General features: G+C 43.9%; 1 protein-coding gene across 2 annotated transcripts; it reads left to right on the top strand.

Moving 5' to 3' along the window:
* The first annotated feature begins 5,009 nt into the window (after positions 1 to 5,009).
* Positions 5,010 to 10,446, top strand: LOC100276599 (uncharacterized). 2 transcript variants are annotated; one of them, NM_001150349.2, is made up of 5 exons: positions 5,010 to 5,295; positions 5,402 to 5,509; positions 8,680 to 8,847; positions 9,736 to 9,846; positions 9,935 to 10,446. In NM_001150349.2, the coding sequence occupies exons 1-5, from the start codon at positions 5,194 to 5,196 to the stop codon at positions 9,974 to 9,976; spliced, it is 531 nt and encodes a 176-aa protein (NP_001143821.2). In that variant the 5' UTR covers positions 5,010 to 5,193; the 3' UTR covers positions 9,977 to 10,446. The 2 variants fall into 2 exon arrangements, with proteins under 2 accessions (NP_001143821.2, XP_008654711.1); XM_008656489.2 differs by lacking the exon at positions 9,935 to 10,446 and having other exon boundaries at positions 5,011 to 5,295; positions 9,736 to 9,924.
* The last annotated feature ends 5,655 nt before the right edge of the window (positions 10,447 to 16,101 follow it).

The raw sequence follows: 16,101 nt of genomic DNA, 5'->3' as shown, positions 1-16,101 counted from the left end.
ACAACAGTGTAGTATTAGTCGAACTATACATGGCTCGGATTGTGTGCTTGCATGGCGTTCCGAAGAAGATAATATCAGATAGAGGCACCCAGTTCACCTCTCATTTTTTGCAGCAGTTGCATGAAGCTTTGGGCACACACTTGAAGTTCAGCTCAGATTACCACCCACGGACGGATGGTCAAACAGAGAGAACCAATCAAATTCTAGAGGATATATTGAGGGCTTGTGCTTTGCAAGATAAGATAGGTTGGGACAAGAGATTACCATATGCAAAATTCTCTTACAACAATAGCTACCAAGCCAGTATGAGGATGTCACCATTTGAAGCGCTCTATGGGAGGAATTGTAGAACTCCATTGCATTGGGACCAACCTGGTGAAAGACAGGTGTTCGGTCCAGATATTTTGCTTGAAGCCGAAGAGAACATCAGAATGGTCCGAGAGAATTTAAAAGCAGCGCAGTCCAGACAGCGAAGCTATGCTAACACCAGAAGAAGGGAACTCAGTTTTGAAGTGGGAGACTATGTCTACTTAAAGGTGTCACCCATCAGAGGAACCAAAAGGTTTGGAGTCAAAGGCAAGCTAGCACCCCGATATATTGGGCCGTATTAGATTCAAGCAAGACGTGGAGAAGTGGCTTATCAACTCAGCTTACCGGAGAATCTGTCCGCTGTGCACGATGTGTTCCATCTGTCACAGTTGAAGAAATGCTTGAGAGTGCCAGAAGAGCAGTTGCCAACAGAGGATCTTGAAGTTCAAGAAGATCAGACTTATATTGAGAAGCCGACCCAAATTCTGGAGACAGCAGATCAGGTTACTCAGAGAAGTACCATCAGGATGTGCAAAGTCAAATGGGGTCACCACTCAGAAGAAGAAGCAACCTGGGAAAGAGAAGATGATTTGAAAGCCAAGTACCTTGAGCTCTTTTCTAGCCAGCCCTGAATCTCGAGGGCGAGATTCTTTTAAGGGGGATAGGTCTATAACACCCTGATTTTGGGGGTATAAAATTTTCTTTCTAATTATCACCCAAAATCATGTGTTACTCTTCCTTTTCTCACTCTAGGCTTTCTCTCTCTAGATTTTTTCTCTTTTTCCTTTTTGATTAGAAATGGTTTAAACTAGTGGAGATTAACTATTTATTTTTGTCAAAACCTTATGAGTCATGACATGTTGCATCATGCTGAGCTTAAAATATTCTTTGAAGTGTTGCACAAGTGTGAATTTATTTGAATTTGAAACCTAGTTTGAATTTGGATTTGAAAACCCTGTAGAAAAAGAAATAGAAAAGGAATTAGAAAATCCAAAGAAAAAGAAAAGGAGAAAAGCAGCCCAGTCGGCCCACTAAGCCCAGCCAGGCCGCGCGCCCGCGCCGCTTGATAGGCGGACCCCGCCTGTCAGCGGCGGTTCTCCCTCGTGGGCGCCCTCCCTCTCCGCTCGCTGCCTAGTGGGGCCGACCTGTCGGCGCCAGTTTCCTTCGCCCGTTCGCTCTCTCTCTCTCTCTCTCTGTCTCGCGGGCCCGGTTCGCCAGTGCCGAGCTGTTGCCCCTGCGCGTCCCCTTTTCTCTCTCTGCGCCGTGGGCCTGCCTTGTCAGTTCTGCCTTCCCCGCTCTCGCCGTGGACCGGCGAGTGCGCACTCGCGCACGTCGCCGGGTTTCTCGGCCACGACGCCCGCCCACGCGCCTAGCTCCCCTTTTTAGAGCCCCGCCAGTGCCCCGCGCACACCCATCGCCTCACTTCGCTCGACTTCACCCTCTCTCGTGCTCTGCTCACGTCGTCAGCGGAGACCCGCGTTCGTGTTCCCGGCCATCCAGCTCACCGGAGACTGCCCCAAGCCTTCCCGAGCTCCGCCTCGAGGTGAGACACCCGTCCCCGTGCCCAATTTCCCCTATTGCGCCCTGTGTTCGGCCAATTTCGCCTTCGCCGGTGCTCAGCCGTGGTGGTCCGCCGTGCTCGCGCGGTGGCCGGCCGATTTAGCCCGGTCTATTTCACCGAAGTAGGTTCCTGTGTCGCCCCTGCCTCTGCTGAAGTTAGCCAAGGCCTTATCGCCCCTTAAGTCCCCTCCCTGTGGCTGGAATGGCTCACCGGAGTTGCTCTGGCCCGCCCGAGACTCTCTCACAAGAACAAGTGGTGCAAGCGTGGTCCAAAATTTTAAAAAAGAAGAAAACCATCCATGCATATCTAGTAGAAATAAATATTGGTTTCATTCCAAGCAACCTTTGCACTTATATTATGCAAACTAGTTCAATTCTGCACTTATACATTTGCTTTGGTTTGTGTTGGCATCAATCACCAAAAAGGGGGAGATTGAAAGGGAAATAGGCTCACACCTTTTCCTAAATAATTTTGGTGGTTGAATTGCCCAACACAAACAATTGGACTAACTAGTTTGCTCTAGATTATAAGTTTTACAGGTGCCAAAAGGTTCAACACAAACCAACAAAAAGTCCAAGAAAGGGTTCAAATAAAGAGAGCAAAAGACAACCCAAATGCAGCCCTGGTCTGGCGCACCGGACTGTCCGGTGCACCAGGGAGTTCCACTCTGAACTTGCCACCTTTGGGAATTCTGGGAGCCGCTCCGCTATAATTCACCGGACTGTCTGGTGTGCCAGCGGAGTAACGGCTACACAGCGCCAACGGTCGTCTGCAAAGGAACAGTAAAAGTGAACAGTGCGCGCCTGCGCGCGTAGAAGTCAGAGCAGCGCTAGAAGGCGCACCGGACTGTCCGGTGGCCCACTTGTCAGAAGCTCCAACGGTCGGAACCCAACGACCTGGTGACGTGGCTGGCGCACCGGACAGTGTCCGGTGCGCCATACGACAGCAGCCTCCACCAACGGTTCTTTTGGTGGTTGGGGCTATAAATACCCCCCAACCACCACACTTCAATGCATCCAAGTTTTCAGCCTTCACACCTCATACAAGAGCTCTAAACTTCATTCAAAGACACAAACAAGAGATCAAATCCTCTCCCAAGTCCAAAGATCATTCCAATCAAATAGTGACTAGTGAGAGAGATAATTGTGTTCATTTGAGTTCTTGCGCTTGGATTGCTTTTCTTCTTTCTTGTTCCCAAGATCATTGTAATCAAAGCAAGAGACACCAATTGTGTGGTGGTCCTTGTGGAGACTTGGTGTCCTGTTTGATTGAGAAGAGAAGCTCACTCGGTCTAAGTGACCGTTTGAGAGAGGGAAAGGGTTGAAAGAGACCCAGTCTTTGTGACCACCTCAACGGAGAGTAGGTTTGCAAGAACCGAACCTCGGTAAAACAAATCACCGTGTCATCCACTCTTATTCGCTTGTGATTTGTTTTCTCCCTCTTTTTCGGACTCGTTTATATTTCTAACGCTAACCCCGGCTTGTAGTTGTGCTTAAACTTTATAAATTTCAGATTTGCCTATTCACCCTCCTCTAGGCGACTTTCAAGTACAACCATGAGGGTGGAATGGGACGCCCTTAGCTGATTAATTAGATAAACCTGGGGGTGTAGTTGGCTTTGCCGGAGGGTCGTCAATGGAGCCCCCGGCGTAGTGCTTGCTCTGCCAAGGTTGGGGTGCAGAAGTTCTTTCGATTTGGTTTTGTTAGTCACCCACCTTGGTGAGGTGTACTGTGTTTATACGACTGGCGAAACCTAACGAGCAGCTATGCACCAGGGGAGTCTATGTAAAGGCTACGTAGTGTATCCCTGGCCATTCACCTTGGTAGTGAAGATCGGGTCTGTACAACCCAGGCTGGAAAGGGATCACGACTTGTGGGTAAAGTGTACAACCTCTGCAAAGTGTTAAAAACTGGTATATCAACCGAGCTCACGGTTAAGAGCAGCCTTGGGATCCTCTTTGATTAGAAGAACTCTGGATACCTTTATGACAATGATTAATAATGATGTTATAAAATCTGATTTCTGGTATTTCCTCTTTTGAGGGAGTACTTTTGGGTAATAACTGGGTTTATTACTAAAACTTGGCTCTACTAATAATAATAAATACTTGACCAACTAAAAGCAACTGCTTAACTTCAACCCTACATACAGCTGGTCCACTTTAGCCAAACGGGACATTTGCTGAGTACGTTGATGTGTACTCACTCTTGCTTTACACACCACCTCCACCCCAGGTTGTCCCCATTGTGCCCAATGCTCAGGAGGTGATGCTGGCAACATGGATGACTTCGAGGAGTTCCAGGAATATGACGAGTTCTAGTTCTTTCTTAGTGGCAAACCCCTAGTCAGCTGCCTGTGTAGGCTTAGCATCTACGTTTCGTATTTCCGCACTTCGATATTTTATGTTGATCTATGGTTATGTATTAGACTCTGTGGATGTCTTGAACATCTTGATGTAATAAAGTACCTCTCCGCTATTTATTTCAAGCATTGTGTGATGATGTCCAATTATGTAATCGCTGTGTACGTGAATTTCTGATCCTGGCACGTACATGATTCGCATTCGGTTTGCCTTCCAAAACCGGGTGTGACAATGACAAACTGTAACCGATTCTGCATGTTTTGGTGCATGTCAAACTGTGCACATTCAGCTTATATTCTGAACGTTCTGGCGGACATTCTGTAACTGATCAAGAAGACTAAGTCAGGGAATGAAGGGATATGGAATTAAACCACCTAGGGATAAAGCGATGGTAGGGGATCATTCAATCCATGCCTGGATTAATTTCACCTGGAGATTGCATCCATGCGCCGAACATAGACTAATGGGATATTTTATCTAGTAACTTGATTTAAGGGGTGTTTGAATACACTAGATCTAATAGTTAGTAAATAAAATTAATTAGAGACATAAAAAGCCCTAGCTAATAGTTCAATTATTAGCTATTTTTAGTAAATTAGTTAATAATAATTAACTATCAATTTGTTAGCTAGCTAATTTTGCTAGCATTTTTAGTCAACTAACTATTAGATGTATCGTATTCAAAATAAATTAAACTTTTTCTTATTTTTTTTCAATTTTATTCAAATCATGTGTATTGGAAATAACCGAAGGTCTAAGCGGGGCAATTAGACGAGAGCGCTGCGGAGTATTTTGCCCAGCTGGAGGAGCGATCTAAATAATCAAAAACCCGAAGGTTCGGACTGAATGAAGCGAAAGCCGAAATCCCATTCCCCTTCCCCCTCTTCGTCTCCGTCGGCGGCGTCGGACCGAACCCGAGCCCGGAGCCCTAACTAACCCTAGGAGGCAGGCGGCGGCGGGGATGGTGTACTACGCGCTGTTGGTGGGCGCGGAGCTGGATGGCCTCACCAACCTGCAGCCCCGCCACGGCTGCGACGACCCCAACTTCCCCTACTACCTCAAGGTCCGTGCCTCTTCACGTCTCCTCCCTTGTCGGCTTCGTTCCCTTCATATCGACCGCGAACGGCGCTGATCGGGATTTGCTCGCCCGCTTCTGCGCTGGATCGCAGCTCAAGTGCGAGAACTGCGGGGAGGTCACCGCCAAGTCCACCTACGTCACCCTCAGCGAGCAAGTCGACCTGCCCAAAGGACACGGCGCCGCTCACCTCGTCCAGAAGGTATCCTCGCAAATATCACCTTCCTCCTCCTTACATCTCTGTGGCAGGACGGATTCGGGTTCCCTCTGCAGTACTGTTGGTGTGCATGATGAGACTGGACTATGAGGAGTGCTTGTTAGTGTGGAAGATGGACCAATTAACTTGTTATTATGTTTATAAGGTGCTCGCATAGTTTAGATATTTTAGTACTGTTGGGGACCAGTTGAAATACTGAAAAAACGACAACAGGACAATATGGTTAAATTGTTAGACCCTTCTCTCCTGCCTGCGAAGGTTGTAGAGGGAAGAAAGTGTTGCAAGGGTTTTTAGTTATTCTTTGACTTTGAGAACAATTGTATGACAAGCCTGTTATTTGAATATGGTCATTTCACCTTGTTCAAACAAAGAATTGATAAACAAAGATTGATCAACAGTTCAAAGCACATGGGCAAGAAAAAAACTTAGGATACACATAAACATTGAAGGAATTATGATCCTCAGAGCATAAGCTTTGACTTTATTATACCTTCGGAGGCTCTCTAGAGGAGGAAATGCAACAAGCGTGATTTCAACGAATGGCCGACCCCTGTAGCAGTCGCACGTTTCACTTATTTAGGACTAGTTTGGAAACCCTATTTTTCCAAGGCGTTTCCATTTTCCTAACGCCTCGTTTGGATTATTGGAATCGAATTCCATTCTAATAATAATAATTTAGGCATATATCAATTAAGCTAATTCGGTTTTATGCAAAATATATTTGTATACTATTATTAGCAAAATGTCGGAGATATTTATGTGCTACATTTTTACTATAGAGCAGTGAAACGAAGAGTGCCATGTAAGTTACAGAGTAGAAACAAATTATATTAATGCATAAAATCATTTCCCATCCTGCACCCTTTGAATTTAAGATAGGCTTATATATGAACTTTGGAAAGTGTTGGAATGTCAAATTCCAAACTAAATAAGTTACTTTATTGAGTGAATTTCAATTCCTCTAAAATGAAGGATCTAAACACCCCGTAAGGGAAATTAGTTCATTTTCCCTTGGGAAAATGAGAATCCCTCGGGAAAATGGAGTTGCCAAACTAGCCCTTATAGGGTCGAGTCCATGTACACCTTCATATGAAATTACCTTTTTGCCTCTTCCTATTAAATAGTGATTCTTCGCATTCTCGGGAGTACAATTGTGTTATTTCACCACGCAAATGTATCCCACACGTCTTTCTCTTCGAAGAGGCTTCTTGTATCTATTCTCCGAAGCACTCTTTGGGCGTCATCTTTTGTGAAAGGTCCTCTTTATCGACACCAAGGCCTTGCTTGAAATACCTTCGGCTCCATGAACCTTTGGCTCGTTCACATGTTCCGAAGCAATCCAAAGAAGGTTCAATGATCAATATGAATTTCCCTTGGTATGAAAAATCTTCGAAACACTGATTTTGTCATTTGGACCTTCGGCTAGATATTTTTTCTCCAACAAGTATGAGACACTTTTATTGCTATGGTAGATGGAGGCTCATTTCTGCATACATCCATTTGCCTTTGTTTAGAGTGGATTTGGTGAACGATTTTCCTTCCCTTTGGTAAAAGTAAAAACGTCATTAGATCAGGTGAGGAGGGTTATATCTGTATACAATGGTATAAGTATATATGGTTTTAATAAGTGAGCAAGAAATGTATTTTTTGTGAGGAAATGCAATTTTCGTGTGCTTTTTGAACGCTTGACGAATGTGCAGTGCTTGTTAGCGTTGCTGATGAAAATTGATATCAGCTGACTTTCTATTAGGCTGTTTGATGAACTTGCATGCTATGAGGACAACTAATGAGATGACTGATGATGTGGTTAATTGAGATTCCTTTACTCTTCTGGATTTCCTTCTTTTATTCTATTTATTTAGTAGGTTGGGATTGGATTCTATGAGTACTGATTTCATGATTAAAATGGGATTCAATGGGGTGGACGAGAGTCATGTGTGTAGAAAGGCAATAACAGAGGATTGTTCATTAGTTCCTTATCAAGGGTCATGCTGTTTTGCAAACTAGGCTTCCCATGAAAATATATGCTTTTGGATTCATAAGTAATGGGATTGGAATTTGTTTTTTGGTAATACGATTTGTTGTCTTGTGATCATTGGCAGGGCAATGGTTTTTTTCCATTGTTGGTTCTTTTGTGATAATATAGTTTATTAGTTTCCCCCATGAGGTTCTATCTACCTTTAAATATTCTACACATAAAAAATCTTATGATGCAGAAGTCTAGTGTCACCGGTGAACCATTCGAAACAAGGTGCCTTGGCTACTACGCATGATGGGAAAGCACCTCAGGATCTAATTTGATCTTGTGTAGGCATCTGCAGTTATTTTGTCTATTATGCTCGTGTTCTGTTTTATTGTATTCTTTATCTTCAAGGTAGAAAAATAATTTTGTGTTCTACCTAAACTCATGTAAGAAGTCAATAGTTATGTCCTATTATCGTCTGTTCTGCACTTATATAAATGAATATAATTGATATGTCTCCTTGAGGTTTGTCATATGCCATCAAGATGAATGTGCACTATCATGAACATTCTGTATAGAACTTACTGTGTGTAAGACTATGGAATCAAATGATACCATTTTAAGGCTAAAAGGACTTTTCCAATTTCATTTCCAATTATTTTATTTTATTTACTGATCAAATGCAAACAACTAGTCTCAGCACTCTTTTGTAGTACTGTGCACCTTTCTATTGCTGTTGTTATGTATGTACATAATATATGGCAGACCTTATAATGCCATTTTTTACCTGGAAGCTTAAGAGTTTCTTTTCTTTTTTGCCTTGACAGTATATGTAGGATCTTCACTATTTTTGGGGTCAAAATAGTTTTTTTGTTCTAGCAATCCGCTTCACTATTTTTTTGGGTCAAAATAGCGGTAACAACTTTCTGAATGGCTGTCCGCCCATTAATCAATTTGGTCTCCCAAGGTTCTTTATCTGAATTTTCTCCTTGAGAACAAAGGCATAAAGGAGGAAACCCTTGTTTCAATACATATAACAAGGCTCTTTGCTTGTGTTTTTTCCCATGAGGTTTCTAACGAAGGCGTAAAGGAGAACACGAACTGTTTCAGTGTCTGTGTTTCTTATCGACTTTGTATATTTTGTTGTACCATGCAAACTGTGTCCTGTTTATGATGTTTTGTCTTCTCTCAGTGCAAGCTTTGTGGGAGAGATGGAACAATTGTGATGATTCCTGGTCAGGGGACACCACTTACTATTGAGCAGAGCCAGAAAGAGGAGAAGACTTGTTTGATGGTGTTTGACTGCAGAGGCTATGAACCTGTTGAGTTTTCCTTTGGCACTGGCTGGAAGGCTGAATCTGTATGTTTTTTCTTGATCTTATATCGTGATTGTTAATGACTGCTTACATATACAAAACAAATGTATTAGGTGTAAATAACTAATCTTTTCGAAGTTATTCCCATTCCAGAAATGAGTTCTTTTTGGTATTCTATTCTATGCGAGCTCACCTTATTATGTCATTTCTGTGTGCTTGATTTTTTTTATATTCAATACTGTATTTTCCATATATGGCATAACTCTGATACAGCTGTCTGTTTTCACATTCCAGATTACAGCTGTCTGTTTTCACATTGTGCATTACTTAAGCATAGAATTATATATGTACTTCTATTCTGAACTGGCAATGTGCATGGTAGCTTGTATGGCATCTGACCTGTGGATTTATTATTCTTTAAGGGGTGTGTTTGGTTTGAGTAATCACTCCATCCAAGATGAGGTGGTGCATCATGAGTCCATTTCTCAAATTTGGTGTAATGCGATTCCTCATATTAGTATTAACTAACTATGAGGAATGAGGTGGTGATGGATCAACTCATTCCGTTTCATAAACCAAACGAAAAAAGTGAGGAGTGAGAAGATGATGAACTAGCTTATTCCTCAAACTAAACACCCTATAAGTTGACACGCTGATTCTTTATGTTCATAGTTAACACACTGATTGGCTATCTTTTTCCTCCAAGAAGAAATGAAATACCTTTTATTTCTTTCACAGGAACAAGTCTATGACTTGTTTTAATTTTATTTTCGAAATCTAGAAAGTTTCACCTTCGTGCAAATTGGGAGTTGATTTAAAACCATCTTTTTTGCTGATTTTAGTTCATTCCTAGTTCTGCATGTACTCAATATCACAATTGTTTAGTTTTTTGTTGTTGTGAGATGTGCTAACAGTTTGCCACCTTTTTAAAGGTGCATGGGACTCCTTTTGAAATTGACTGCTCTGAAGGTGAATTTTCTGAGTATGATGAGAAGGGAGAATGCCCCGTTGAGCTAGGCAAGCTGCAGTCAACATTCAAAGTGGTAAGCAGGCAATTGCTTCCTGCACTACCATATTTATCATCATTTCTATCCCTCCATATACTTTTGACATTATTGTGATTGACAACAGGTGAAGAAGCATGAGAGGGGTGGGAAGACTAGATTTGTCTAGATCGAGTGACTTGGAATCTGACAGATATTGGAGTTGGCGGTGTATAAATGGTAGATTTGGGCTGAAGGTCATGCGTGATCCGACCTCCTTTTTCTTCTATCTGTTGATTCTGTGGATGCCGTGAACCATGCGAAGCTTTCGGTGATAGTGTCCACAGGAGCATTACCCTGTACCGAAACTCATCTTTATAACTTACCACCAATGCTCGAACATGTTGCTGGTTGCTGGTATTTTTAGCACTGTTCTCTCTGGCTAATGGGTCTGAAGACATCTCAAGGGGATATGTGGTGCAATCTGAGTTCTTTAAAGGGCATCGTCACTTGTGGATGTTGATTGTGGGGCAACCTTGGCTTGCTATAATTTTTAGATACCGTTTAGTTGACTAGCATTAGCACGCTCAAATGCACGCTTGTGTGTGTACCCGGTGCTATCGCCGTGACAAAGGCTCTCGTCAACTTTGTGCTTTGTTTTAGCGCACGCATGGAGATCCAAGAATATCTTGGCCAAAGCTGCATGTTTCTTTTCATTTGTTCCGCAAAATTCTCTTCCGTACTTATGATCAATGCTGGCTGTCAGTTGTCACAACCTTGTTTGAGCATTTACATTGATTTATCGAACGGAATACATGAAGTGATAATATGCTCCCAAGAGAAAGGTGAATCAAATTGATTCAAACATTTCAAAATAATTAATTAAGCATAATGAAGGATTGAATTAGGGGACCAAAGGGGTGATCGAAAGTCAATAATTAGGGGACCAAACATTTCACCTTCATGGACGACAACCACCTAAGGACTCCACACCTATGCATCATAAGCCAAGAGACATGTGGCACATACTCATGACCCAGTTACTTTACACTATTGAATCCAAGATATTTATTTGTTGACAATCACTCATCACAACATAGAACCACAAGGGCACAATGAAAGTCACCTAGAGGTGAGGGAATAGGCGAAACCTAAAATTTATCACTTCAAACATAAATTCAAACCTTGGTTAGGCATTGGAACGATAAACAAGTTGATCAGAGGGAGGGAGAGGAGTTCTTGCAACAGTTGCTCAATATGATTGTGGAATTACTTAGGAGCAACACAATTTATTTGGAATTAAGCGCAAGCAAGAGAACTAGAAGAGGGAAGGGAGAAATAAATCGTAATCACAACACAAAAGACACACCTACCGGAGTTTAGTTTCACAAGGAAACCTACCTTTGCGTTGAGGTGTCCACTTAGGACGTGTCTCTTTCAACCCTTACACAATCCAGTCACTTAGATCGTTTAAGCGCTTCTTCTTAATCGAAGGACACAATTCCTGCAAGGACCTCCACACATGGAGTCTCTTCCCAGCTTATACAAAGAATGAGAATAAGAATGAAAAACATCAAGCAAAAGATCACAATTACTCAATGATACTCTTCTCAAATATCCCTCTCATGGCACTATTCTCTAGTTGATCACTTCTTGATTATGGCACTTGTATGATCTCTATTGCTTTGCATGTGACTTAGAGTGAAAGCTTTAGCTCTTGCAATGAATAGGAGTGCTTATGTTGCTTGGATCACTTGGATGCGATTGAGTGGGATGGTTGGAGTTGTATTTATAGTCTCCAACCACCACTAGCTGTTAATATCGTTCTGACCACCTGCGGATGGTCCACGTCCCTGGTCCAAATAGTTCGCTCCTACAAGATCAACAACTAGATCGCAAACAGTTATATGCAACAACTGTAATAACATTAAATACATGCCAAATGTTAGAAAAGTGCTTCGCGGGCGGTCTGCTACTAGCCCTGGATAGTCCGTGCTTGGTGCTAAAATTCATTTTACCAAACTTGACACCTTCGGGTTTGATCAATTTTGAACAAGTAAATGGTCCATGATTTATAGCTGGATGGTTCACGCATGGTGCTGGACGGTACTTGACTCAGCCCTAGATGTCCATAGTTCATTTTTTCAATTCAACACAGTTCCTGTCCGAATCTGATTTAGATATTGTGGACGATCCGCATAGGATGCTCGGACGGTCTATGCGTTCTGATTTTTTTGGAATTGATCTTTTGATGTATATCCTTATGAACCTGTGATCATATACTTGGCAAACTAGTTAGTTCACATGATTGTGATGGTCATCAGGCACCAAAACAATAATAGAAATGGCTTTAAGGCCAGTTTCCCTTTCAATCTCCCCCTTTTGGTGATTGATGCCAACACAAATTAAAGAAAATATGCAACTTGTATATTGTATTTAGTTTGCAAACTTTCAAGTGTTCATAAGATACTATGTTAAGATCAAACCTAAGTTGTTTTGAATATCTAACATTTTGGACCACAATTGCACCACTTGAGTTTTGATTTCAAATTTTGTTTTTGGCCAAAATATAAGAATTTAATTTTCTTAAAAATTTCTTGAATTTAAAAATTCTCCCCTTTTCAAATGCTTTTGTTTTGTCCAAATAATACTATCCACTTTGGTAAAATTTCCCCCATTTTGGAAATAGTTCTCTTAGCTGTCAAGAGAGATTTTCTTGAAAAGATACCAATTTGTGAAATACAAAAAATTTCAAAAACAAAGTGGTGGTGAGGTCCTTTTTCATTGCCTAATAATTTACCCCCTTTGGCATGAAGCACCAAAAACAGAGACAATTGTTATCGGGGACCATAATTAGGGGTACCCCCAAGACTCCTAATCTCAGCTGGTAACCCCCATCAGCACAAAGCTGCAAAGGCCTGATGGGTGCGATTAAGTCAAGGCTCGGTCTACTCAAGGGACACGATCTCGCCTCACCCGAGCCCAGCCTCGGGCAAGGGCAGCCGACCCCGGAGGATTCACGTCTCGCCCGAGAGCCCCCTCAAGCGACGGACACACCTTCGGCTCGCCCGAGGCCCAGTCTTCGCCAAGAAGCAACCTTGGTCAGATCGCCACACCGACCGACCGCACCGCATAAGCATTTAATGCAAGGATGGCCTGACACCTTATCCTGACGCGCGCTCGTCAGTCGACAGAGTCGAAGTGACCGCAGTCACTTCGCCGCTCCACTGACCGGCCTGACGAGAGGACAACGCCGCCTGCGCCGCTCCGACTGCTGTGCCACTCGACAGAGTGAGGCTGACAGCAGCCAAGTCCAGCCTCGGGCGTCATAGGAAGCTCCGCCTCGCCCGACCCCAGGGCTCGGACTCGGCCTCAGCCCCGGAAGACGGCGAACTCCGCCTCGCCCGACCCCAGGGCACGGACTCGGCCTCAGCCCCGGAAGATGACGAACTCCGCCTCGCCCGACCCCAGAGCTCGAACTCGGCCTCGACCCCAGAAGACGACGAACTCCGCCTCGCCCGACCCCAGGGCTCGGACTCAGCCCTGGCCTCAGCCGACGGTCTCCGCCTCGCCCGACCCGGGGCTCGGACTCGACCTCGACCACGGAAGACAGACTCGACCTCGACCTCGGAGGAGCCTCCGCCTCGCCCGACCCAGGGCTCGGACCAACCACGTCACAGGGGGGGCATCATTACCCTACCCCTAGCTAGCTCAGGCTACGGGGAACAAGACCGGCGTCCCATCTGGCTCGCCCCAGTAAACAAGTAATGTTGGGGGCCTTCGGCTTTCGAAGGTCCTCAGAAACATGATTTGACAATGTTTTCCAAGAGAAATATGTAAACAGGTACTTTCGAAGTTAGATTGCGGGTATACAAAAGAACGGTTGAAGACGAAGCTCGACCGGGACGAAAGGCGATCACGACGAAGGAAAAGACGATCACGAAGCTATGTGCAGAAAAGCTTCGGCATAACGGCAGAAAAGGGGAACCGACTTAAAGATGAAAAGCCAAATTAGACCTTGAAGAATTACTATAGAGTTATTGTTAAATGTAATGGGTATTAATGTAATTTTGCATGGGCTGCGACCCGTGCCTATAAATAGGTGAACAGTATTCCCGTACTGTTCACGCTGACTTGGCATTTGCTTTTGCATCACACCTGTATTCATATTCCTTCAAGCCGAAGGTATATTTGTAATTTACTGTTATCTACATGAGTAATATAAGTAAAAAATAAATTAATAATAATATTTACAGAGATTATGTTATTTCTTATATTCTGTGTTTAAATACTCTTTATCTTTTGTTATGTTCATGAAGGTTTGTCCTTCATGACCTTCGTTCGAAATCCATTATATCCGAAGGGAAATAATGATCCAAAGGACGAAGGGTTTTGATATTTAACATCTTGTGTTGCCTTGTTCTTGATTCATAGCATTTGAGAACGAGTCCCCAACATTGGCGCCCACCTCCGGTGAACTCACTTCCATTTCTTGAGATTTTGAACATCTTCGGCAAACATCACCTTCGTCATGTCGCCGAAGAAGGCTTCAGCGACAGGGGCTGCCACTCTGTAGCCGCTGGACCCCAATCAAGACGTCCTTTCTCTTAGGGAGGCCCGAAGCCAGAAGAGGAAGGCCACCAGTCCAACGCCTCCGGAGGATGACTTGGACCAGGAAATCCACAACCTGGAGATGCTCCAACAACAGGTGCAACGAAAGAAGGAGAAGATGGCTCGTCTAGCTGACCTTCAGAGGCAGATAGATGAAGCTTCGGAAGAGGTTCGTCATCTTGTTCAGGATGACCAGAACCGAAGGCCTCCACGCAGAGAGCTCCATCAGGAGGGTTTCTACAATGAGGATGATTGGTATGAAGATTTCCATCATGGAAATTTTGCTTTTGATGATGTTTCTCCTCTATCAACAGAATTGCAGGCTACACCATGGCCCCAGTCTTACAAGCCACCTCAGCTCCCCATGTATGACGATCATTCAGACCCGAAGCAATTTCTGATGAGTTATGAGGCAACCATATCTTCGTATGGTGGCAATACGACAGTCATGGCAAAGTATTTTGTCATGGCCGTCAAGAGTGTTGCTCAAACTTGGTACTCCTCTCTTCGACCAGGGACAATTACTTCATGGCAAAAGCTGAAGGATATGTTGATAACCAGCTTTCAAGGATTTCAGACAAAGCCAGTCACCGCTCAGGCTCTATTCCAGTGTACCCAGGACCACGAAGAATATCTTCAGGCGTATGTCAGAAGGTTTCTGCGTCTGAGGGCACAGGCGCCAACAGTGCCCAATGAAATTGTCATTGAGGCAATGATTAAGGGACTTCGGCCGGGACCTTCAGCGCAATACTTTGCCAGGAAGCCGCCACAGACTTTGGAGAAGCTGCTCCAGAAGATGGACGAGTATATTCGAGCTGACAATGACTTTCGTCAAAGAAGGGAGGAAGCATTCAGGTTTTCTGAAATGACCAGGGGCTTCGGAGGAAGATTTCACCCGAGGCACATCAGGTCAATTCATAATTCTACTCAAAATGACGATAGAGGGAGTCAGCAACAAAAGCCACAATATTCTTCACAAGCTTCGGGGCAGCAGCAAAGCTCCTTTCGGCCGCCAGTGCCAAGGGGCAGAGGCGCCAGGGGCTTTGGGGGAAGATTTAGAGATCAGCCAAGAAAGATTTACTGCCTATTCTGTGGTGAAGACAAGGGCCATACTACCAGGATGTGTCATGTTACCATCCAGAAGCAAAAGGAGATAGCAGAAGCTGCAGCACAACAAAGTCAGCCGAAGCAAGTCATGCATACTGCTTCGTATCGTTCGCCTTACATTCCATAATATGTAGGCAATCACCCTGCAGCTTCTGTTGCTTCGGCAAGCCAACCCCAAGCATCTTGGCAGCAGCCTCTGCCGCTACCACCAACACAAAGAGGCCAGCAGCCAGAAGGGAGTCAGCGCACTAACCCCCAGCGGGACTTCAGAGAGGAGTCCGAAGCTCGCACAGTCAATAGCACTGTGCCAGAGTCGAAGCACATTTACTGACAAATATCCTACCTCGACAGCAGCTTTTCGTATTTTCACATTCAGTAGTGCTTTCTTTTTAATAAGGAACAATTAAGGGTAGTTTTAACGTCTTTTATCGCCTTTCAATTTCTTGTAATAGTTTCGCTCTTTACTGTAATGAAAATATATCTTCTCCATAGGCCTGAGATGCCGAAGCATGAGAATTTATGATCGACAAGGAGGATTTTTGAAGTTATCAAAAATTTGTTCTAAGGAACGCATTGCAATTTATTCAAAACAACAAA

The sequence above is a fragment of the Zea mays genome, chromosome 8, assembly GCF_902167145.1.
Source record: "Zea mays cultivar B73 chromosome 8, Zm-B73-REFERENCE-NAM-5.0, whole genome shotgun sequence".
NCBI classification, from domain to species: Eukaryota; Viridiplantae; Streptophyta; class Magnoliopsida; order Poales; family Poaceae; genus Zea; species Zea mays.
Note: the sequence above shows the minus strand (reverse complement) of the source record. Positions and strands in the feature narration are given on the sequence as shown.

Coding starts and splice junctions, on each gene's coding strand:
- LOC100276599 (XM_008656489.2), top strand. CDS start 5,194: ATGGTGTACTACGCGCTGTTGGTGGGCGCGGAGCTGGATGGCCTCACC. Junction 5,296..5,401: donor ACTTCCCCTACTACCTCAAG/GTCCGTGCCTCT, acceptor GCTGGATCGCAG/CTCAAGTGCGAGAACTGCGG. Junction 8,848..9,735: donor CTGGCTGGAAGGCTGAATCT/GTATGTTTTTTC, acceptor ACCTTTTTAAAG/GTGCATGGGACTCCTTTTGA.